The 25,076-nt window shown below is 57.1% G+C and overlaps 1 protein-coding gene across 1 annotated transcript; it reads left to right on the forward strand.

Moving 5' to 3' along the window:
• The first annotated feature begins 538 nt into the window (after positions 1–538).
• FOXN4 (forkhead box N4) lies at positions 539–21,350 on the forward strand. Its single transcript, XM_026515074.4, has 10 exons — positions 539–769; positions 1,497–1,585; positions 12,939–13,084; positions 15,094–15,218; positions 15,321–15,431; positions 15,740–15,867; positions 16,441–16,537; positions 17,534–17,741; positions 19,079–19,462; positions 20,526–21,350. Exons 2-10 carry the CDS (start codon positions 1,500–1,502, stop codon positions 20,783–20,785), a joined length of 1,545 nt encoding a protein of 514 aa, XP_026370859.3. The 5' UTR covers positions 539–769; positions 1,497–1,499; the 3' UTR covers positions 20,786–21,350.
• The last annotated feature ends 3,726 nt before the right edge of the window (positions 21,351–25,076 follow it).

Below are 25,076 nucleotides of genomic sequence, written 5' to 3' on the forward strand. Positions count from 1 at the left end.
GGGGGCCGGGGAGGCGCGCGGCGCGCTGACCCGGGCCCCCCCACCCGGCCCCCCCACCCCCCGCGCGGCCCGGCCCCCCACCCCCCGCGGCCCGGGCAGGTGGAGGCGCCCAGCGCGAGCGCTCCCGGCCCCGCGGCCCCCGCCCGCCGCGCGCCAGCCCGCGGGCGCAACTTTCTTAAAGGGACAGGTGGCCGGAATCCGTGTCTACCTGGGGCCCGGACTCGGCCTCCTGGCCGGTCCCCGCTTAGGGGGAGAGGGGAGGTCGCGGCAGAGCTCTCCGCCCATCCACCTCCTGTCCCGCCCGGGGAAATGACGGATTGCAAGTTTTAATGCACCCGGCATCCTTTTGCAACTTAATTCTTTTGGCCTAAATCACCCTCCCACTGCTCCTCAACGCATGCTCCCGGGCATGCAGTTGCTGCCACTGGGGCAAAGTTTGAGGAGGGGTGTCTCCACCCCTGCGCCCCGCCCCGCCCCACCCCACCCCACCCGGAGCTCGGGGCGTGCAAGGCTCGCGGCTGCTGGGAAACACCCGCTGCAATCCCCTTGACCCTGCCCTGTAACTGACCCTTGGGGAAAAAGCCCCCTGCGCGGCTACTGCGCATGCTCTGAGCTGGACAGCTCCAGAGAGGGAAATTTAAAAACGGTTCGAGCCGCGACGGCGGCCAAATTGCGGAACGCGAGGGGCGAGCGCGAGGGAGCCCCCCTCGGAAACCCCCGCCCGCCCCAGGAGCGCCTGCAGCGGCGGCCCGGCGAGGATCCGCTCCAGGTACCACCTTGCAGGGTCGGCTTTGCTCCCTCCTCCGGGGCAGTGCCCTGCATTGCATTTCCAGGGTGGAGACCCGGGTGCAGGGGCCGTAGGGGCTACCTCTCTCTGCTCCCCTTTTCTCCTTCCCGGGAATTCCTGAGTGACTTTTGGGGAGGAAATGAAAGTCTTTTGGTGGGTTTCTGTGTTCGTTTCAGGGTTGGAGTTTGAGACACTTAGGGAAGTTTTGTTTTGTTTTGTTTAGGCTGTGTTTGTGTGTGGCAGGGGGTGAGGTGCGGGTGGGGGTGGGACTGGTTTTCCAGCCGGGGCATGTGGCATTTCTGTAGGCATTTCCAGGGAGGGAGCTCTGAGGGGATTATTCCCTTTGCAAGTGGGACTCTGGCTCCCCCAGAGAAAGATACATGACACATCAAACTTTTTTTTTTTTTTTTTTTTTTAATTTTCAAAGGGATTGTAACTGAACTGCGCTTGAAAATAGGCTGGGAAGGGAATCCGTTTTTTCTGATTCCTATTTTGCAAGTCCACATTTTCCAAGACTTGACATTTGGATTCTAGAGCCTTCCTCCGCCCTTCCCCCACGAATTTGAAAGAACCTGAATTTTTTTTTTTTTCTGAAGTGTTCCGCTAGATGCTTGAGTTCCATCCTTCTGAATTGTGGGAAAACTGGGTTTCTGCCCTGTCCACATCGTCACTGATGGGAGCTTTGTTTTCTGCTTGTCTTTTCCCCAAGGAGATGATAGAAAGTGACATCTCATCCATGATGTCAGGAATTGTTCGAAACTCAGGGCAAAATCACCACCCCTCTCTGCAGGAGTACAGGTGAGGGTTGCTTCAGCAATAACACATGATATATTTTTAAATTGTGTAATGTGCTGTTTATGGTTTCTGCCCAAGAACTATCGTTACATTAAATTCTGTGATTTTGCAAGAGAGGGAGATCTCAATTTCGAAGTTGGCCTCTCTGAGGGTGTCTGGGCATGTGGCCTGGGGCAATGGGACCTCTAAAAGCCCAGTCTTTTGTCTCCTCCTAGAGAGGTCTGCTCCTGGGTGAGAGCCGGGGCATCCTGGTGAATGTAAAGATGACAATAGAAGCTATTGCTTCCCCTAGAGTGGCCCTAATAGGGCTCCAGGAAATGCCCCCCAAAAGATTTGGTGGGGGGCTGTGGTGGTGGGAGGAATTGGCTTCCATCCTCATTGGATGCTGGAAAAGTTGTGAGTGGGAACTCCTGAAATCTTAGCCAGGCTGTATGATTTTCAGCAAGTCCCTTGCCTTCTCCGGGCCTCGTTCACTTGTCAGTTAAATCATGCTCTTGGATTAAGGTCTCTCCTGGGCCTCATGTATTTGAGGAATAAATTGGGTGGAGTCTGAGGCCAAAATCAATTATTTCTTGAGACAGGATGAAGCGAGATTCAAATGGGTAAAGAGAGTCCTTTACCTTTTTGTCTTCAAACCTCAGAGCTAGAATGGCCCCTAGGGGGTCAACCAGTCCAGTCCCCTGCTTTTACAACCCGGGAGACCGAAGCCAAGAAGGGTGAAGGGGCTTGTCCAAGGTCACACAGCAAAGAGAGGGAGAAAAAGGCATGCTCTGGAGTCTCCTCCCAGCCGCTCTCCCTTGAGCCCCGGAGGCCTGACCTGGTTTCCAGTGCCCCACCCGTCCAGGCAAGCATCGTGTCCATGGCTTGAGGGGGCATAGCCCAGATTATGGAGTGGGGACAGGAAGGACAGGGGCTGGTCTGGGAAGAGCAGGCTGTCACCTCGGATCAGCCCTGTTTACCCAGGGGCTGTCTGGCCTCCTGGGGGCCACTGCAACTCACCAGCAGTGCCTTCTGGGGCCGACCGCTGCCCCCAATTAGAGGGAGGTTGCTTCCTCAGGGCTGTGGGCCTGGAGGCTGCCTCCCGAGACCCAAATGAAGATGCACATTCAAACAGCTGTTTGCTGAGAGCTTCCTGTGTGCAGATCTGGGACCCCAGGGGTGCGCCAGGCATGCAGCAGCTTGAGCACCTACTGTATGCCCAGCTTGGGAGGCTGCTCTGATGAGCCTCCACTGTGCAGGTGAAGACCCAAGGCTGGGAGCAGTGAAATGAAATCTTTAACCAAGATCATACAACCACGGACCTCCGGGCTTCCTTCCAGCCCCTCATGGGTTTGAATAATGGCAGGTGGAGTGGGGGCAGCCGAAGGGTGCTAGGAGCTTGGGCTGTGAAATCAGTTACGATCCCAGCTCCTCTGCCGTGTGGAGCGGTCTTGAGTATCCTCCTGCATGAAACGGGCATAGGGATAGTACCCACTGCATGGAGTTCTTAGAAAGATTAGACAATTTCCAACTCAGCCACTTGGCCGCCGCACGACACCCGCAATGTTACTTCTGAGACTTCACTTGTTTGCGCGGCCGGGATCATAAAAGCTACCTCTCACCGGTTTCAAGTGCAATATCTATGAAAATGTCTGGCATCCAGGAGGCAATCCACGTATGGGGGTGGATCTCCCTTTGTCTTCCCAGCTTGAAGGTGGGGCGGGGGCGGGAGGGGGGATGGAGGGGAGCCAGTGCTTCCCCTGGGCCGGCTGGAAGAGCTCAGAACCATAGTCTTATTGTTGCCTAAAGCGCCCCATAAAAGCACCGGAGTCAGGGAATCGGGGTGAGAACGGCGGCTGCTCTGGTGTCGGATGGGTGTGCAAGTTCAAACTCCAGCTTTGGACAAGTCCCGTGCCTTGCTCGCGTTTCCTCGTCTTTCAAATGAGCACGATTAGGGCACATCCCTCCTGTGGCTGCCGGGAAGGACTAAGTTTTATAGAGCAAGAGACAACGAACCAGGAGCTGCTGTTGTCCTTACTACTTAGTTCCATCAACTGAGTCCAGCTTTCCACGAGAGATGGGGTCTATGGAGGGCCTTCAGTGTGGGGGTCATTCCTTGGACCCTCACCTTCTCCCAGGTGCTGCCCAGCAGGGGCTCCCACCAGCTCCAAGCCTTGGGGTCTTGGTCTCCTGTGTCTCGGCCAGCCCAGCTTACAAACTGGGGCACTGAGCAAGCCATTCCCATCCAGAAAGAGGGCAGGGGAGGCAGGTGGCTTACCGGTGGCAGGTGGGGGGGACAGTCAATGCCTACCCAGTTCCCTGACCAGCTGGGGGCGGGGTGGGCAGTGGAGCCAGGAGAAGCAGTCTGGCATCGGCACCGGATCCAAAGTTGCCTGGGTATCCTGCCTTTTCTGTTTGCGTGGATCCGGGGCTCTCTTGGGTTCCATAGCTAGCATGCCCGGAAGGCAGAGTAGTGATAAGAGGAGTTGCAGCTGGCGGTTTCTTAAGCCTCCGCTATTTGTGCCACAACCATCCCCGTGAGCGTAGGGTTCCTGTGCCTGGTTCGTGGATGAGGAAACCAAGGCTTGACCTGATTAACTGGCTTTACAGGATGACACAGCTAGTTATGGGTAAAGTGGCACTTGAACCGGAGGCTGTCCCACCCAGAGGGTATCGTGACCCCCCCCCCATGCCCCACAAGGGCTAGAACAGAATAAGTTGCTCTACCACGTCGCAGCTGTGTGACCCTGGACAAGTCGCGGTCCCTCTCTGTGCCTCACTTTCTTCACCTGTGAAATGGAGCAACGAGAGAACCCAGTTCACAGGTTATTGGGAGGATCCGGCACCTTGATCTGGAAAAGGGGTTCAGCCAGGCCTGGGGTAGAGTGCTTTCTCGTGGAGGGGAGCTTTGGTGATCATGCAATGCCTCCCCAGCCCCTTCCAACCACTCCCATTTTTCTCCCTGAATAATAGCCTAGGAGAAGTTTATGGGCTTCTCATTCCGTCTCTCACATCTCCAGGGAATGGCTCCAAGGATCACTCAGGCTGCTAGTCCAGCCTGGTTCCAGCCCCCATGCAGCCCCCCACTAAGCCTTCCATCCCCAAGGGCCGCCTTTGGCCGTTAGATTTCAATGGCTGTGTGCAGGGAGGGAGGGGGCAGGGGCGGGGGACAGCAGCTGGAGGCTGCCCTGCCCTCCCCGGGAGAGCTGTCGGGGAGTCAGTGGCTGGGGCTAGACAGCAAATTGGCAGCAGCCTCTGCGCCTGCGACGCTGGGGCCTGGGGCCAGGGCCAGGGGCAGCCCTCACCCTGCGGACAACAGCAACAGTTCATAGTGGATGCGAGTTAGCCAGTTTCCCTTTGGCTCAGGGCTGGGAGGGAAGTCCGCTCATCGAGGTTCTGCAGAATAATGAGTTACTAAGCACCTACTGTGTGCCGGAAACCCACGAAACCCTTTAGGAAGAGCACCATCCTGCTTGACCTCCACAGTAACAACCGTGAAATTAGGTGCTGGCGTTATCCCAATTCACAGACAAGGAGACTGAGGCCCGGAGTCCTGACCTGCCACAAGGCATACGTTCAGGAAGGAGCAGAACAGCAGGTCTCGACCACCTGCCCCAACTTTGGGAACCTATCCTAGAGGTCAGGTCCAGCCACCTCCTTTTGCAGATTGGGCAACTGAGGCCCAGAGAAAGAAGGCAGACTCCTGGCTCCTTGGACCCTCACCTTCTCCCAGAGCCATGTCCCTCCTCTAAGATGAGGGCAAAACCCTTCCTCTCTTTGAACAGTGGTTTTCTCCTCTCTGAACCACAATGCCGGGCCCAGGATGGATACTTAATAAATATTCATTGGGTAGATGGCCGGCTGGCTCAATATCACGGGAGAAATAACACGTCCATGAAAATGTAGGGAGGTTTATGCTCAAGTGATGACAAAATCCTGCTGTGTGGACCGGGGTGTGGAGACGCGCCCTGCTTTTCCTCTCGAGCCCCCCGCTGAGCCGCGTGTGTGGATGGTTTCACCCCCCATATCAGTGTGGCTCTGCCCATCGGTTGTGACCTCCTTGCAAGGGGGAGGCTGGGAGCTCCATCTGTCCGGGGCCCTGACAGTCCCAACATCCATACACCCCTTCTCCCTCCGGGTGGCCAGGAGCTCCTCGGGCTACCTTGCAGGCAAGGAAAAGAGCGGTAGCCTTTCTGGGGAGCCAGTCTTCTTGGGGGTCCAGCCTTCCTTTGGGGTCTTGGGTTCCACCCCAAGAAACACGTGCACACGCATGCACGAACCCCCCCCTCCACCCCCCCCACCAAGTCCCAGCCAAGTTCCAGAAAGGAAAGATTCTCTTGTCCGGGCTCCTAATCAAATCATTTCATACTTCGCTCACTCTTGGCCCTGTTGGGAATTCCCAAGCTTGCTAAACTTCATTTGGTTTTCTTTTTCCTGTAAACGGTTACAAAAGCTATTACAAAAGCTATGTTAGCTAAATAAACACCGCCATGAAATGCTTAATCCCTTTTGTGTAAAGGCTGGATTGGGAACAGGAACAGTTTATGGTAATGTGACAATTTCCTACTAACCACAATTTCAGGAGGCAGGTAAAACCTCTATGGTGTAATGAGAGCAGAAGTGATGTCCCAGGGCTGGATGTGAGCCTGTGCCCTCTGCTCTGCTGGGGTGCTGATCTGCGTCCCAAAGACAGTATTTGCTGTGGGAACCCCTCTTGGTGACCATGTAAGGCCAGAGCAGGGAAAAGAAGGAACATGGCCTGTGCCGGGCCCTCTCTTACACCTTATCTGATCTGATCCTCGCAGCTGCCCTCCGTGGTGGAAATTGTTATGATAATGATTCCGTTTTAGAGATGGGAAAATTCCATTTTAGAATTGCGGAGAGGTGAAGCAATTTGCGCAAGGTCGCATAGCTACAAAGGGGTTGAGATGGGATTTGAGCCGCCAAGGGATGTTTCCTTCCACGGCACGATTACTGTATCGACTGTATCGAGCTCATAAATGAATAGAGTTCAATGCGGGCTCTGGACTTAAGCTCTATAAACCAAATATCTCCGGAGAAACTGTATCCATCCACAAATACAGGGAGCCCCCTGCAAGTCCCGCTAAGCTCCTTAGCAAGTGCTCCATGGAGTTTTACCTTTATATCAGCAACAGGCAGTGGCCGCAGGGGTCCAGCTCACCTTGGGTGGACAAACATTTGGCAAAGCGTGAAAGCGGTGCTGGTCACTCTGGGTCTGTAATCAGGTATAAGACAAAGTCATCCCTGACCTCTAGGAGTTTAGTGTCTGGAAGCCGGGGGTAGGCAATGCCTGAGTAAAATCAATGGGTGATCTCTGGTGTCTATGCTAAGTAGACATTAATAGCTCTAACCAGTCTAGGGAATGGAAACACCGGGAGATGCTGGACTGGTCTGGGAGGGCTTCCTGGTGGGGGTGTGGTTAAGCCAGGCAAGAAATGGACAGAGATTGGGCAATGCAAATTACGTTATAGTTGGGCTGGGCTGGGCCGGGCTGGGCTGTGCTGGGGTATCCTTCCACCTTCTCTTATTCCAGCAAAGATGTAAGAAATACCCACAGGGTGCCAGGCCCTGGGCGGGGTGCTGAACAAAATACAGGGCCTCCCAGTCCTTTGCCCTCTTAGCGTAGAAAGACTGGAAACATACATAAATGAATACCTCCTTGAAAAACGCTGAGTGTTCTGCAGACACAGACACAGGAAGGACCAGCAGGGATGTGGGTAGCCAGGGAGAATCTCTCAGAGGAGGGAAGATTAAGGCTGAGACCAGAAGCATGAGGAGGAGCCAGTAGCAAATGAGTGCATGGAACAGCATTCCGGGCAGAGGGAACAGCGTGTGCAAAGAGAACTTAGAATGTTTGAGGAACTCAAGGATAGACAGGTTTGCTAGAGCAGAGGAGATGAGGGCATAAAGGGAGGGGTGGCAGGCGGCTAGGGCCAGACCATGGTGAGGAGCTGGACCCTTGCTCCCCTAACGGGTTTTAAGGACAGGGCCAAGTTCTAACATCTCTTTCGAAAGGTCACTGTGACTGCTAAGTGTTAAACCCATCCATTCCACAAGTAGTTGTCTCGCCCTTGAGCCAAACGCTGTTCCACACCCTTCCTGAGGTTTACCCTGCACCAAGAGGCAGGCCCTGTTTCCCCCTCTATTCTGCACACGAGGAAGCGGAGACTCACAGGCATTGAGTTACCTGCACAAGGACCTCTGTTAGGAGTAGAGCCAGGACTGGCATCCAGGTGTCCCCGGGCTCACCCCTGCAGCGCCCCACCCTCCTGGCTCAGCTTCCATCCCTCCAGTGACAGGGCAGATTAATTAAGGACGTTGCTAATTAGCATGGTCAGGTGGGTCCCCTGATCAAGCTAGAATGGCAGCCATGGACTCCAGTGGTGTCTCGCTTTGCCCAGGGTCACCACAGCATCCCCTGAGCAGCGGCCCCATCCCTACGGAGGCATCTAGCAGATCCGTGCTAGGTGAGGACAACGAGGACAACCCTTCCTGCCCACAGCTGGATGTATTTCGACAAAACTGGCAGAGAGACCAAGTAAAGAGGCTCTGGGGCGGGTGGCTTAAGCCCCAGCCCTTTTGCTTACATGCTGTGTGGCTGAGGGGTAGCCCTTCCCCTCTCTGAGCCTCAGCTATCCCATCCGTGAAATGGGTTTGCTGAGGAGCCATCCCACAGGCTTGAGAGAGTTAAGGGAGGTACAGACCGAAGAGGGCTGGCAGGAAGGTAGGCATGCTAGGGCACAGATCCTCTGTCCTTTGCATTCCCAGGTCACTTAGAAAGTTATCTCCCTGGACAGAGGCACTTTTGTGTGCTTGCCACCCAGCCTGGCAAGTGGGAGTTCCGGAAGTATTTATGGAACGGAGCAGATGCTTCCTGACTGTCGGGCACTCTGCTGGGGGCTCTAGCCATGGAGCCCACTCTGTGCTGAGCACATGCTCTTTAGAAGATGTTTATGATCATGTTAACCGCTGCGATGCAATGCGTGCAGATGGGCCGGGCCCCCCCCATCTCATCCGTCCTTACAACAAACACCCTGTGAGAATGGAGACAGGCATTAGCACCCATCGTACAGACGAGCAAACTGAGGCCCAGAGAGGCAGAACGCTGCAGACCAGTCTCAGAACTACTAAGTAGCCAGGTGGGATTCAAACCCAGGCCTGGCTGACCCCAGAGCCGACACTTGTCACCACTACGTGGAAATGTCCCAGAGAAAGCAATGGCGGGGGGGGGGGGGGGAGGGCAGGCAGGACTCCCATTCCCTAGCTGGGATGGGCTCCGAGTGTGGCCCTGCAGAGGGCTTGGGACTTCTGATGAGCAAACTCACAAGGGCGCACAGATGAGACATGTAGAATGATCAGCACGTTGCAGGCACTTGGGAAATGTTGGCAGATAATTATGCTGGTGATAGACTATTCCTCTGACGTGGATCTCCCGGGGGCACCACCTTGCCCCTAAGCATGGTCTAACCACATCCTCCCGCATCCCCCCCACTTCCTCTGCGGTCCCCCACGCCGAGCGGCCCTGCAGGCTGTGTGTCTGTCCCAGTGGCAGTCCCACCGACAGGGAAGGGGCTCAACCCCATGGTGTTCCAGGTGGGGAAACTGAGGCCCAGGGAAAGGTGCTGGGGCAGGTACCTGAGGCCACTGGCACATTGGCCTGGGGTAAATTCTCCTGGCTTGGCCTCACCTCTCCTATCCATGAATGGGGTGACGACACCCCCCAGGGGTGTGTGTGTGTGTTTTCTAATAAGGAAAAGATGGCTGTGTCCCTGTGTGGGGTGGGAGCTGTTGGGGAACTACTGAATTCAGAAGGGGACTCTGGGGTGCCAGGTAGGTCTTTTCATTTTCATTTTGCCCCCAAAGCTCTCCACTTGCGAATGAGGACCCCCTGCTGGTGACAAATTCCCCCAGTTGGTTTGAGAAGGATACACTGTCAAGGACCACCTTTGGGACCCCTGAACTAACAGTTAAACCTGATTTTTCAGCAGGAAACTCGATGTTTCATCTGATCTGATGCTAATGAGCTAGCATTATGCCCTTGACCTTCACTTTAGAGGAGATGCCCTTATCATTCCCGTTTTATAAACTGAGGCCCAGCTTGCACGGTGCCCAAGGCCCTGTTACATCACCTTGGAGCGGTCCTCCCGCCCTGGAGCATGATGGGAGGTGCTAAAATACAGCTTCCTGGCCCCACAGCTCAAGGGCAGGATCCCAGGCTCTGGGCTGGGTCTTGAACTCTGCCTTCGAACCAGGTCCTGGGCGATGCCGGTATACACAGCCCCACTTGAAAGCCCCAGGATGATGGAGGGGGAGCATTGCCCCCCTGGGGCCATCTAATTCTCTGCGTGTTCACAGGAACAGCCTCAGACTGGAGCAGACAGACCTGGGTTTGAGTCCTGTCTGGCCTTAGCTTCCCCATCCGTAAAGTGGGGCTGCCTGCCTGCCCCCTGTCCCTGTCCGGGGGCTGTTGCAAGGACTCAGGGAGGCAGAAGCTGGCTCTGTGAGTGCTAAAAGTTCTGGATGTGACAGCCGTCGTCACACCATTCTTTGGGTTGGTGGCCTGGGGTCAGCTTATTTCAACCAGCCGAGCAGGCATTTAAGTAGCACCACTGTGTGCAGGGACACAGGATGATACAGGGCTCCCAGCCCTCAGGGATCCAACAGGAGGGGTAGGGGGCAGAGAGACAGCCGTGCGAGCTCACTGGCCCTGGTAAGGTGTAGGGAGCAGCCAGGATGCAGAGGGCTCCCTGCGCCTGGGGTCAGGGTGACAAAAGACTTCCTGGACCAGAAGCCATTCCTGGGCTGGAATGAGCTCACACGGGCAGCCAGGAGCCCCAGCCCCGCTCTTTTTCTGACTACGAGTTGGAAGCAAACTGTTTCCCTTCTAACCTCAGTTTCCCCACGGGTCAAATGAGGGATGGGGTCCAATGAGGTCTGAAGGCACTTTGGCAGTAAGAGGCCAGAAGACAATTTGCAGTGAGCCTCCAGGGATGGGCGCTATTTTTGAGGGGAGGGAGGAAGCAAAAGGGGGGCACTCCTCATGGGGGGAATTGCTAAGGCATGGCGGTGGGACCGTGTTTGGGTGTTCCGGGGTGGGATGGGTGGAAGAGACACTGGGTGGTGGCAGTAGGCTCCTTGTGCTTCTTATAGGCGGGGGTGAGGGGGTGTGAGACCACAGCCCAAAGCTTCCATGGACGCCCACTGCTCTCGAGACCTGGCTAATATTAACATTAACATGGCTATGAATATTAACGGCAGGCCGTTCCAAGGGCTTTACATGCGATCACCCGCTGAATCCCCACGACACCAAGGAAAGAGGAAGTGTTATTAACCCTATTTTACAGATGAAAAATTGAGGCTCAGAGAGGTCAAGTCAGTGGCCCTGGCACACAGGTTAAGTGGAGACTAGAATTAGAAGCCAGAGCCCAAGCTCTTAACCACTCTGGGGACAATCTGTTAGAGTCACCAGCCATCAGAGAAGCTGCTTGCACCCAGGAACCCAGTCTGTTTACGAGCCCCCCACCACCATTCAGGGGGCTTTGGTGGGGCCCTGGCTTCCGAAACCTGCCAGCAGCGGCTCACCTCCACTCCTCCCTGCTGCCCCAGCGCCAGACAGAGCGGCGGGGGCAGTGGGGAGCTACAGCAGGTAACGGAGCAGGAGCAGGGTTCGCACCACCAGACTCTGAGGGTCGGCCAGTCGTGGGGTGGGTGGGGACAGGCCAGACACCCCCATACAGGGGGCGGCACACCAGGCCCTGCCCCTCGGTCACACCCCATGGTCTCCACGGGCCCGAAGGGGACAGATGGCATCGCCCAGGCCTGGGCCGTGGCTGTCACTCCCCAGATGAGTTACGAGCAGGCTGCAGGAGGGGCAGCTGGGGGTGGGGGGGGGGGCACGACAACAATGGCATGGAGACCCCAGGACAATGGGGGCCACGTGCCATGGGGGCAACAGTCGTTTGTTGCACAATGGGCCGCCGGGGGACAGCAGCCAGGCCAACTGCTGCTGCTGACATGGCCTGCCGGGTTTTCAAATCGTTTCCAGGCCCTGTTTTCCTACAAGGCAGCCAATCGCTGGGGCAGCCCGACGGTCACCTGATGCCAGCTTGGTGGGCTGAGGGCCCAGGCCCCGCACCAAGGAGCAGTTGTGGCCATGGCAACGCTAATTGTGGCCCTAAAACAGAAGGGAAGAGAGCGCGGGCGAGGGGGGGGGAGGGGGGAGAGAGACGGAGAGGGACAGCAAGACGGCGGGGAGAGCACTAGTTGGGGTGGCCCAGGGGTGGCCGAGGCGGATGCCCCACGGTGGGTCCCCTGTCCCACGCGTGACAAAGCCAAAGGCTGCACTGCTTTCTCTCTCCCCCTTTCTAGGAAGCCCCGAGACACTTATTCTTAAACCGTGGAGCTCAGAATGTGGACTGTGGGCCTCTGGGCCACACAGCAGAAAGGCCCTGGCCTGCGGGGGGGTGGGGGGGCATGGTGGGTCTGGTGTGGGCTCCGGGCCAGTTTGCGGCCACCTTACCCCGTGGACGAGATGCTGCCATGCAGCCCATGCCCTTGGAGCCGTGTGACAAGCATGACTTTAGGGGGGCTGGGGAGGCCTGCTTACCCCACAGCAGGGTGCCTGCCTGCCATCCTCAATGGGTAGCCTTCCTCTTTCTGAGGACAGTGATGGTTTTGTTCACAAGTCTGCTGAGGGGTGGTGGGCGTGGGTCCTACAGGGGGTCTCCAGGGGCTGCCTGGGGGCATGGGGAGGAGCTCGGGCTTCGGGCTCTGCTGCCTGCGTCCCGGCCCCACCGCTTCCTGTTACGTGTGGCTTTGGGCAAGTGACTCAGTGCTCTGAGCCTCAGTTTCCCCGAATGTAAGAGGGGCATATGGGCGTATCCTACCTCTCAGGGCTGCTGCAGGGATTGAACAGGACTGAAAAGGACTGTGCCTGTTGAGCACTGAGCCCTGCACCTTGGTTTCCCCATCTGTAAAATGGGTATACTACTACTATGACTACCATTTGCCTCATGGGGTGACCAGGGATGTTAAATGGCTGACTCCCTGTGAAGGACTTGATAGGACACCCGGCGCATAGTAAGTGCTCAACAAACAGTAGTGTTTATTATTCTGGGGGTAGGTAGGGGCTAAGGTCAGAGGCAGCAAACGAAGGACTGATTTGAGGATGTGCGATCTGGCCGCCAAAGGGGGGGATCCCGGGACCAGGCCTAGCCCAGCGGATGGGCAGATGAGGGCAGCTTGGGGAGGTGAGGGGCTAGGGGGTGATTCCAGGGGTGGGGGAGCCCCCCCAGGAGCCCCCCGAGGAGCCGGCCTGAGCTCCCCGCCCTGCCCGAGCTCCTGCCCCTCCCTGCAGGCTCCTGGCCACCAGCAGTGATGATGACCTTCCCGGGGACCTACAGTCGTTGTCGTGGCTCACAGCGGTGGACGTGCCACGGCTGCAGCAGATGGCGAGTGGCCGCGTGGACCTGGGTGGCCCCAGTGCACCGCACCCACACCCAGGTAGCTGCAGGGGCTGGGGGGGGGGGGGGCGAGGGTGGTGCAGGGGAGGGGCGACGCCCAGCACTGCCCCCCACCAGCTGGGTGACTGTGGCCGGGTCTCTCTCTCTCTGGGCCTGTTTCTGCATCTGTAAGATGTGACTGATTATACCCTTCTCAGAGGGATGTGGTTCATTCATTTGCTCACCACCGTGGGCCAGGCTGTGTGTGAGCTAAGGTTTCAGAGAAGAATAAAGGCAGCCGTGCCCCTTCCCTGCTACACTGTGAGCAAAGCAGTTGGCAAACTTGGCCCGCGGGCCAAACGCAGCCAGGAACCTGCAGCCTGTTTTTTGTATCGCCCTGGCGTGAAGAATGGTTTTACATTTTTCGAGGGTTGTAAAAAAACCCAAAGACAGAAACCCTATGGCCGGCAGAGCCTCAGATGTTCGCTCTCTGGCCCTTTCCTGAAGAAGTCTGCGGAACCCTGATCTTCAGAGAGATGATACGTGCAAAGTGCCGTCGGTCCTGGCACACAGTAGGTGCTCAATAAATGACAGCCAGTTGCAGTCATGGCAAGTAGACTAAATATTGAGAGACACAGAAAGTGTTGAAAACAATCATCACACTACATTAAAAGGATCAATAGTTGAAAAATTGGGGCCTAGGGGTGTTTGTTTCGTTGAACAAATTGTTCCTGGCCAAAACATCTAGAGCTGGGGTCGGTGCCCTCTTTCTGTAAAGGGCCACGTGGTAAACATTTAGACTCCGTAGGCCATACAGTCTCTGTTGGAAGTGTTCAGCATGTCCCTGTAGTGCCAGCCCAGCCCCAGACAATGTAAATGAATGGGTGTAGCCATGTACCAATAAAACTTTATTTAAAAAAACACGCCACAGGCTGGAATTGGCTTGCTGGCCATCATTTGTCAAATGCTGATCTAGAGCCTCCAACTCTATGGCCTTGGGCGAGTACTTTCCCCTCGGACCTAGTCCCTTATCTGCAACGAAAGGGTAGCAGAGATGCCCTCTGGGGTGTTGCAAAGATTCAATGGCGAAAGTACCTTGGACACATGGTAGGTGTCCTAGGTCACGGACAGATAGGAGGCGTGAAAGAAGGAAGCCCCTCCCTTCTCCACTGTGCGGCCGCACCCCTCCTGCGCTCCTGTCTCTGTGCCAGGTGTTTGGAGCCCTGAGTCGTATAAGACGTGGTCCTAGTTCTCGGGGAGCTGGGGGTCTGGTCCAAGAGAGGGCAAGGCAGACAGACCAAAGGCACCACGGATGAGCCCAGGTGGCAGCCAGGACTCAGAAGAGAGCCGAGGGACCACCCCCCCCCCCAAAGGCTTCCTGGAAGAGGTGGCCCCAGGGCAGGATTATCTTGCAGGTCAACCCTGTTTAATCTAGAAGGCAGCCCCAAAGCAAAATGGTTCAGCGAGGATCTGTGATAGATTAGCAATGTCTGTCCCGGGCCTGGGCCTGGGGGGCTGGCATGCAGGTGTGAGTACGTCCACTGATGCTGAGCCCATCCTGGGCAGAGAAGCAGGGCTTGCCCGAGGGGAGAGGAGGCACAAAGGCATTCAGAGCTAAGCCTAGTGGCACTGGGAAACCCAGGCATGATTCTGAGGGCGAGAAATGAATAGTGAATTGATGTTTTAGCTTCATGATGGACGAGAACCAAGATAGTAATGACGTCATCATTTGTTATTGATTCATATTTATCAAGATGTTGTCACGTAGCTCGCAATGTGATAAGGATTTTACAGACGTTACCTCATTTAAACCCCCACAGCAACTTCATACGCAGGGGATCTCCGTAGGTCTACTGTACAGATGGGGAAACTGAGGCTGGCCCAAGGTCACACAGCTGGTAGGAACCCACGGTTCAGCACCACACGCCAGGGCAGTGATTTGCCAAGCACGTGCTGTGCACCTGGTCCCAAGGGTGGGGGCAGGCTCTGTCCTCCAGAGCCATCCAGGGACTGAGCCGCTGCAGACCCCGTTCCTCCAGCCCAGCAGCATCTCTGTGCTTCCCTTTGCAGGTGCCTTGGCCAGTGCGGCTGACCTGCACGTGGGAGCCACCCCTGGGGCCCTGCTCCACGGCACGGCTGGCATGGCCCCCCCAGGCATGCTAGGCCTGGGCCCCATAGCCAGTCACGGAGCTAGCGTAAGCACCACTGCATGGGCCGGGGAGCTCGAGCGGGGGTCTTCCAGGGCTGGGGTGCCCCACTCTCACCCTGACCTCTGTCTCCTGTTGTGGCCCCTGCAGATGAACCAGATCCCTGTGGGGGGCCAGCCCTCCTCCGCCCTGCAGGACGCGTCGCAGCTGTACTCCCCCACCTCCCAAACACAGTTACCGCTCCCCCCAGGCACCCAGCAGGTAACGGGGGCTTGCGGGGGTGCCCTGGACTCAGAGACTCGCATTCCTGCATTGGGCTGGCCGGGGACCTCGCTGAGCCTCAGTTTACTCCCCGGCAACACGGAGATAGCATTCCCCATGCCCGTGTCATGGAGTCATTCATGGGGTTCCCTAAAACCCCTGCAGGGAACAGAGACAGGATCATCTCCTGGGGCCGTGGACTTCACATCTTGCTAAACAGCATCTCCTAAAAAGCGAGGCTGGGGTGGGGTGGGGTTCCTGTGAGTGGCTTATGCTCTCTCTCACCTTCTTTCTGTCCCTGTGGGAAGTGCCCTCCCGTGGGCCTGTACAGCTCCCCATTCGGAGCACGGACTCCCTACCCCCAGCCCCGCACGGCCATCTACTCATCTCAGGAACTTCATCCCAAACATTACCCCAAGCCCATCTACTCATACAGGTGAGGTCCAGGGCAGGCCAGGGCCGGGGGGCTCGGGGAGGAGAGAGGCGACGGCTGCCTTTAGGACAGCTCAGACTTGCAAGGGGGGAGATTTTGGGGAGTGGGGAGCCCCCAGGTGGGACATGCTCTAGGAAGGACTGTCATGGGCTCAGTCAGCTCTCAGGGTGGGAAACCCACTCCAGACCCTGAGCCTGATGGCCTCTCTGAGCCTCAGTTCCCTCTGATGTAAAAAGTCATCAACATAATAACCTTGTGTACCTCACGAGATTTGGGGGGTGGCGGTAAGCAGCCTAGTTAAAGTCCGAAGGCCCACAGACATTAACTATGGGGAAGGGATAAAGAGAGGAAAAGAGTTTCCTCAAATTGGTACCACTGTCTGAGCTCAGGGTCAAGGAGAAGGGCAGGGGGTGGGCAAGAGGTAGGGCTATGACAAGGTATCAGAACTAACACTGTTTGAGTATGTAAGGGTTGGAACTGGTGGGGTCAAGCAGGGCAGACTTCCTGGCAGAGGGGGCCTTGGGCTATCAGCCTGAGATGCCTTTACACCGGGCCTGCCCCACCCTTCACCTCCAGCTGTCTGATCGCCATGGCCTTGAAGAACAGCAAGACGGGCAGCTTGCCCGTGAGCGAAATCTACAGCTTCATGAAGGAGCACTTCCCCTACTTCAAGGTGAGGGGCCCCAGCCCGGGGTAGGGGTGCTAGAGCTGCTCCGGCCTCTCCCACACACGGCCACGACCTGGGACTGGCCCCAGGCCAAACTGGGTCACCGTCTTAGGTCCCTGGTGACGTCCATAGACCCCTGGACCTGTGCATTCACACACACACGGGCAAAGACGTCCAGAAGGAGGGGGGGCATTTGAGCTGGGCTCTGCCCAGAGAAGGAGTTCACCAGGCATCCTGGGGGTGGGGGGGCCAAGGGTGGCGGGGCCAGACTCGTGGCTCCACACAGACTCCCTAAAACATACTGATGCAGAACACAGACGTGGCGAGAGCAGTTGCCTCTCCGAGCCTCGGTTTGCTCATGCGTGAGATGGGAGCATGATACCCAGCTGGCCAGGTGAGTGAGGACTCGGTGTGTGAAGGGCCTTGGCGGCTCCTGGCGCGTGGTTGGACATCGGTAACGTTATTTTTGTTGGTATCAAAGAAAAATGAGCAGGTGGTCAGAGGGTACCAAGCTGCAGGGTCCCCGACTTGGACAGCGTCCTTAGCAGAAAGAATGCAGGCAGTGGTGGGTGCGTGTGCGGGCGGCCGGGGGTAGCGTGTGCGGCGCACGGTAGTATCTGGTTACCTAACAATCAAGTGGGAGCATCGAAACACGATTGGCTTTGAATACACTTGACCAGTTACCCGCGTGGTAGCATCCTCTCTCTTGCTCGCTTCCTGAAGAGGAGAGAAAGAGGGACATTCGGCATCCCTGGGCCTGTTCTCACGTAGTAACTGTTAGCTGGAGCTGACATGAGGCTGGCCCTTTAAGAGGGCACGGCCCCTCCAGTCCCCACCAGTCTCTCTTGTCTTCCCAGCACAAGGCTGGGCATCGGACTGTCACTTCGCCCGCTATGGTCATGCCCTGCCCCTTGAGGCCTGCGTCTGAGATGCCCCTGGAGAAGAAGAGCTTACGGGGAGGTCTCTGAGGGGGGTCTCCTGCATGTCCTTCTGTCCCCACAGACGGCTCCCGACGGCTGGAAGAACTCAGTACGACACAACCTGTCCCTGAACAAATGCTTCGAGAAGGTGGAGAACAAGACCAGCGGCTCCTCGCGCAAGGGCTGCCTGTGGGCCCTGAACCTGGCCCGCATCGACAAGATGGAGGAGGAGATGTACAAGTGGAAGAGGAAGGACCTCGCCGCCATCCGCCGGAGCATGGCCAACCCCGGTGAGCCTAGACACCCCCACCGCCACCCGCGCCACATGTCCCCGCCCTCCCGGCCCCGCTCTGCCACGGGCCCCTGGTGGGCCTTCCTCCTTTCCTCCAGGGAAATATGCCTCCCCTGGGGCTGGTCTGCGGAGGGGCCTGGTCAGGGGCCTGCCCCTAGTTTCTCCCAGAGAAATGCCGAACTCAACAACCATGGGAGGACATCGCTTTCTTACCGTGCCTACCGCCTTGGCACCGAGTTTCAAAACAATAAAATAATAAAACAATAACACCCAGTGTGGGCTAGGATGTGGAGAAATAGGCGCCTTCATATATGATTGGTGGGAATCTCATTTAAACGTTTCCAGGGCTGGGGCGCCTGGGTGGCTCCATCGTTAAGTGTCTGCCTTCGGCTCAGGTCATGATCCCAGCGTCCTGGGATCGAGCCCCACATCCGGCTCGGGGACCATGGCGCCATCCCATAGGCCCTCAGTGAGACAGGGAGCCCAATGTGGGGCTCGATCCCAGGACCCCGGGATCATGCCCTGAGCCGAAGGCAGATGTTTAACCAACTGAACCACCCAGGGGCCCCTAAGTGTCCTCTTTTCTAAAATGGGTGTCAGGGGCACCTGGGTGGCGCAGTCGTTAAGCGTCTGCCTTCGGCTCAGGGCATGATCCTGGCGTTCTGGGATCGAGCCCCACATCAGGTTCCTCTGCTGGGAGCCTGCTTCTTCCTCTGCTTGTGTTCCCTCTCTTGCTGGCTGTCTGTCTCTCTCTAATAAATAAATAAAAATCTTTAAAAAATAAAAATAAAAAAAAAATAGGTCCTGGGACCCTAGTGGTCCAGTCTCAAATTGGTGTTACATTCAAGGAGACGGAAACCAATAACCAAAAATCATTTCAGAGCAGTCCTTTGTCTCGTTTCTCGCCAAGAGCATCCAGGAGGATCTTTACCCATAGTAACACTTCTCAATGTCTCCTTAGTAGCAGGGAGTGGCTAGGACACCTTGTGTGTTCATTCATTTTGTCCCGACACCGTGGGACTTGTCGTGTCTGCCTTTCCTCCTCCTCCTGCAGGGCCGTTAGCTTCAAGGGACATCCTAGGGCTAAGGCACTGTCCCCAAGAGAGGAGCTACTGCTACCACAGGAGGCTCCCTCATTCCTCAGATACCCTGTGCAATCTGTGATTTCATTACTTTCCCCAACAACACTGTGCAGAGTGTATGGTGCCCTCTCACAGATGAAAAGACCGAGGTTCAGAGAATCCAAGGGGATTGATGGCTAGTGTTACATGCATGGTGACACTGGGGCCTGGGAACTGCAGGGTGACTTCTGAGGGACCTCTCCCTTGCCTGCAGAGGAGCTGGACAAGCTGATCTCGGACCGACCGGAAAGCTGCAGGCGGCCCGGCAACCCCGAGAGCGCTGTGCTGACTCACGCCGCCACGGTGGCCATGGCTCATGGCTGCCTGGCTGTCTCCCAGCTCCCACCCCAGCCCCTGATGACCCTGTCCTTGCAGTCGGTCCCCTTGCACCACCAGGTCCAGCCCCAGGCACATCTGGCCCCAGACTCTCCCGCCCCGGCCCAGACGCCGCCCCTGCAAGCCCTGCCAGAGCTGAGCCCCAGCCCCCTGCCCCACCCTGCCCTGGGAAGGGCCCCTGTGGACTTCATCAACATCAGCACCGACATGAACACTGAGGTGGACGCCCTGGACCCCAGCATCATGGACTTCGCTCTGCAGGGTGAGGCTGGGGGAACGGGGGTGGGGAGGGATAGAAGGGGATGGTGGGGGTGAGGGGAGCTAGAGGGCCAGAAAGGTGGGGGAGGGTAAGGGAGAGGAGGTCTGTCGGCGTTTACCCCTCAGTTCATTCCTTGGACAAGTACTTCCCAAACGCCTCATGATGGTGAATTCCAGCAAGCGCTTAATGGTGCTTACTGTATACCAGACCTCATGCCAAGCACTTCATAGCCATCACCCCCTCCCACCCTGCAACGGTACTGGGAGGCCTGGGAGTCCACTGCCATTTCCTGTCCCTGTTCTGCTGCTGGGGAGATGAGACAGAGAAGTGAAGTCACTGGCCCGAGGTCACCCGGCTAGTAAGTGGCAGAGCCAGGACTTCAACCCGGGTCCATCCAACCCCCAGCTTTTATTCCATAACCGCTTCAACATGCGTGTGCCAACGTCAGGCCAGGTCACACTCTGACCTACTGCCTGCCACTCGGTCGTGCTTGACACATAGGAGCTGAATAAGTGAATGTACGGACAAGGGAAGTGCCTCGTGATTGGTCCGTTCAGGACTCGGGCGCACCTACTGTGTGCCAGGCAGGGGCCGGGAGCTCCTCCCTGCCCTCCGGGGGTTCCGTGTCTAGAGAGGGAATGGACTGGTTAGCAGGCGTGTGAGTTACAGCTGTGAGGCGGGTCTATTCGGCCCTCCCTGCCTGTCCCCCTGGATTACTGTGTAGGGACATCATTGTTTTGTCCCCTGCCTGGGCCATGATGGGAGCCCTGAGGGAGAGTCCGTGCTTTCCACACATCCCCCCGGTTGAAGCCTCCGGAGGAGGTGGGGAGGGTCTCGGATCGTCCCCATTTCATCCCGAGGAGCCTGAGGCCCTGGGAGAGAAGCGACATTCCCCGGGGTGCCCAGTGGGAAGGGGAGGGCTGGGGCTGGAACTTGGCCTCTCCATGCCCCCCGCAATCTCTGACTGTGAACCCGCAATGGTCTTTGCCTCTTCCCTAAGACAGGACTCGAACTTGGGTCTGTTGGTCACGAAGCCAGCTCACCCAAATGCCTTTGTGTTTGAAAGGGAACCTCTGGGAGGAGATGAAGGATGGGGGCTTCAGCCTGGACACCCTGGGGGCCTTCGGAGACTCGCCCCTTGGCTGCGAGCTGGGGGCCTCGGGCCTGACCCCCATCTCCGGCGGCAGCGACCAGTCCTTCCCAGACTTGCAGGTGACGGGCCTCTATGCCGCGTACTCGACCCCAGACAGCGTGGCCGCGTCAGCCACCAACCCCTCCTCCCAGTACCTGGGCGCCCCGGGGAACAAGCCCATAGCCCTGCTTTGAGGTGACGGCCTCACCTGCCCCCCCAGCCCCTGGGCCCGGCAGAGAGCTCCCGGGGCCTGGTGTACCTGGAAGCGAGGCCTCTCACACCCTGCTCGCGCCCCTGGCCCTCTCACACCTCTCTGCAGGAGGCCTTTTGGGGCCTCCCCAAGTCAGAGGACAGAGGAGAGTGGACAGGCATGCCAGCTTTTTCCCCCGACCCCAATGTTCCTCCCAGAGAGGGACACCTGAGAACGAGATTTCTCCGGCCTGCGTCCCCGCCGGGCTCCTGAAATGACCCTCAGCCCCCTGAGATGGGACGCACTGGTGCACCGTGAAAACGCTCCAGCGGGGAGGCCCTCGGATTTCTCCTTCTGGGACTGAACATCCACAGGCCCCGAGGCCGGGAGCAGAACTGACAGAGCGGCCGGCTTCCCTTGGCCTGGCCGGGGCTGAACTCCGAGATGGGTGCCCGCCCCCCACTGTCCGGGCCCGCTCCTCCCGCAGTCCGTGGCACATGACAGATCACCGCACCTTGAGGGCTCTGGGCGCCCCCCCCCCCCGTGTACATTTATTTATATTTATTGGAGCCCCTCCACACCATCTGTTCGAACCCGGCCCGTGGCCTCTGGAATGAGAGTCCCGGCCCCTCCCTGCATCTGGCAACCCAAACTGCTAAATTTCTCCAGGCCACCATGACTCCAACTGGCAATTAAGCCCTTTGCAGCCTTGGGCTGCTTTTTAGAACAAAAAGCACTTTGGATACTATGGAACATCTTCTTTTTCTAAATCAGAGACCAGAGACGTTTCTAACCGCTCGGTTGTGGTTCCGATTACTTCCCACGTGCACCCAGGAGGAGAGGTGCCCTCCATCGCTCGGGGCTCGGGGCTTCTCGAAGGGCAGATCAGGATGGGGATGGGAAGAACAGAGGGGGCCATTGGTTCTGGAACTTAAGACACTCCCGATGGAAATAAAGCAAACAGAACTATGTAAAGCTTGCCCCACGCGGCGAGGGGGCGCTGACAAAGCTGTAATGTGGAGTAATTTATTGGCACTTGTTGCCTACTCATTGCCCTGTGGACGTTTTTATGTGTTTTGTTTTTTTTTTCCTCTCGTTACCAATTACTGATTTTGCAAGTGGCGGATTCTGCAGACAGTGGGTTGGAGAAGGGACAGGAGCCCGGGTCTGGGAAAAGAGAAGGTAGCTCGGGATCTTCCGGCCCAGTCGATGCCGAGAAACTGCAGTGGTGGCCTGGACCACTGTCCTCTCTTGACCGACTCGATGTTTGGCTCCTGCGTCTGGACGTTCCCAAACCCAATGGTCAGAATTTTCATCAGCCAGCCACCTGGAGGGCTCAAGGTTGAGGCTTGTCTCAAAGGACCATCTAAGTACTTGCTACCTAGTTCTGGAACTTTCTGCCAAGCAGCCATCATCTTTAGACACAGCCTGGTGCTGCCCGTCTGAGCAGGACCGCTCAGCAGCTTTGTGCGATGTGACCCCCAACAAGTTAAGATGTTTCAGGTGACATCTGTCCCGCGTTCAGGTGACACCAAGACTCTGAGAGAGTAGTGTTGAATAATTGTCTTTTGTCAATAAAGGCTGAACGGCAGCTCTGTGGCTCAGAGGGAGGGGTGGGGGGGTGAAGGACAAAACTACCATGTGTCACTCAGCGCTCACAGGTAAGGTCCCATTTACAGACGGGGAAACTGAGGCCCAGAGAGCAACACCACAGCAACACTGAACCCAGGTGTCTGATGCGAGGTTCCCATTGGAGTTTCCATTATTGGGAAAACTAGCACGGCCATCATTTACTGGCCCTCAAGTGCCAGGCTCTTGACAGACATCCCTCAGGCAGGGATGTGAACCCCACTTATTGCTCAGAAAGCAGAGGCGCAGCAGATCAGCCGAAGAGGCAGGACTGAAGCCCTGTGTGCCAGACTCCAGAGCTAGAACTCAGAGGCATTGCCTCCGGCGCATTCCTGGGGTCAGAGAGGGTAACAAGGTGGGAGCAGATGCAGCTTTTCCAGCACCAGGCCCTCCTCTAAATTAGCTCATTCAGTCCTCGCTACGACCCTGCCAGGCACGGCTTTGTTACCGCACCCATTTTGCAGATGAAGAAACTGAGGCTCAGGGGAATAAAGGAATGTCTTGCCACTCAAGACAACAGCAAAAGGGTGCATTAATTAGGAGTCTATCTAACCTTTTTTTAAAGATTTTATTTATTTATTGGAGAGAGACGCAGTGAGGGAGGGAACACCAGCAGGGGGAGTGGGAGACGGAGAAGCAGGCTTCCCGCTAAACTTGGGGTTCGATCCACCCAGCCATTTATCTAACGCTTAAACCCTCCTAGGGAGTGGCTGACAGCCCCACTGGGGAGACCGCTCCGTGCATGTGTGACAATTAGCAAGAAAGGAAGGGTAGGAGGATGATGGGTGGACCGGGCCCACATCAGTGGAAACGAGGCAGGTGAGAGGGAGAGGGTGCCCACGGCACTCCCTCCATGGCTTGGCTCCAGGGTGCCCCTGGGACCCAAGCCTGGCCAACGAGCGCATCACTGCACCCCACCCCGCCCTCAGTGATTGGCTGGGGTAGGAATGACCCAGGCCCTGTCACAGCAAATGCGCCTCACCTGGGGACTTCGTAGAAGCTACAGGACAGGGCCTCCGCACTGGAGGGTGAAGCCTCAGCAGCCGGGTCAACACATGGAGGGGCTGAGTCTTTTCTTGAGTCTGACACCTGCTCCTTACTACGGGCAAGTGGGCCCACATACGCACAGAAGCGAGGCAAAAATGCCGAGGTCATAAGGTCACAAGCTCTAGGCCAGAGGCCCAATCACCACCCGAGCCCCACCTGTGCAGGGGCCGTGCTGACCCCGGGAGAACGCAAAGGAGAAACAGGAGGAATGAGGCTTCACGGAGCCTCTCTCTGCAGGAGGTCAACTCCGGAGAAAAATACTCCTCGCCACCATTGGATCACCAGCTGCGCGCTGCCCCGACCTCAACACCAGGAAGCCGCTCCTGACGAGTACAGCTTGACCACCCACAGGGGCAGGAGATGGCCCCATTTCCCAGATGAGAACATGGAGACTCAGCTAGCCATCGTGTAGCTTTACTTCTCCCTCCGGGAGGAATCGCCCACGTTCTAACAACAGACGGAGTAACGCCACCGGCCAACGCGTTCGGGGAGCTTACTCTGTGACACGGCTTATTTCATTTATCCTGTTCTGGGGGGAGGGGTACAGCTGCCATCCCCCGTGGGAGGTGGAGTAGTGGCTCCCCGGTGGTGGCCACGTCCTAATCCTGTGACTTGGTTATGTTACCCCAAGGGCAGCGAAGGGAGCAGGTGGAATTCAGGTTGTGAACCAGCTGCCCTGAAGCTAGGGGGAGTCTATCTGATTATCGGGGTAAAGCCTATTGTCATCACAGGATCCTGAGAAGTAAAAGAGGGAGGCAGGAGGCTCAGTGTCAGCTCTGAAGAGGCTACCTTGCCGGCCTGACAATGGAACGGGGCCTCCAGACTGGAAAACACAAGAAAACAGACTTTCCCTTAGAGCCTCCGAAAGGACCACAGGCTTCAGAACACCCAGATTCTGGCCCAGTGAGACCCGTTTCAGACTTCTGACCTCCAAAACTGTATGAGAACAAATCTGTGTTGTGTTTAAGCCACCGAGCTTGCACTGATTGCGACAGCTGGTGCAGGAAACAAGCATCTCATTTTACAGAAGAGGAAACTGAGGCTCAGAGAGGCGGAGCCCGCTTACCTGTGATGGGTCGGGGCTGGAGGTGGGACTCCAACGGCGCTCTGCTTCCCCCGCCGGCCCCTTATCCAACTCCGGGGTCCACCTGGCACCCATCCACTTGCTGATCTGAAGGGGAGCCGAAACCGAGGGTTTGACCCCAGGTCTGCAGATCTCCCGGCCCTTTGCACGGCATCGCCCTGCCTCGCGGAGTGTTTGCTCCTGAAGGGCAGCTGGTGGAGGTTCGGGGAAGGGGACAGAAGGAATGGACAGAAGGTGCAGGAGTGGAGATGGTGAAGCAGGTGTTGCCTCCCTCTGGACAATCCTGGTTGTGTCACACTCTGTTCCTCCGCTGTGTGAATGTGGAAACTCCCACCCCCGGGGTCTCAGCACCTCCACCCTCAGTCCAGGGGTAGCAGGGCGAAGACCAAAGCGGCGGAAGGCAGGAGGCGCAGGAGACGCTGGGTGGGCGGGGAAAGCAGGATGCACAGGAAACAAAAATTTAAAGGCGCCGTGGGTGAGGCTGCAGGACCCCGCAGCCCTGGGGCAGGGACGCAAGCAAAAAGGTTCAATGACT

The sequence above is a fragment of the Ursus arctos genome, unplaced genomic scaffold, assembly GCF_023065955.2.
Source record: "Ursus arctos isolate Adak ecotype North America unplaced genomic scaffold, UrsArc2.0 scaffold_34, whole genome shotgun sequence".
Classification (NCBI taxonomy): Eukaryota; Metazoa; Chordata; class Mammalia; order Carnivora; family Ursidae; genus Ursus; species Ursus arctos.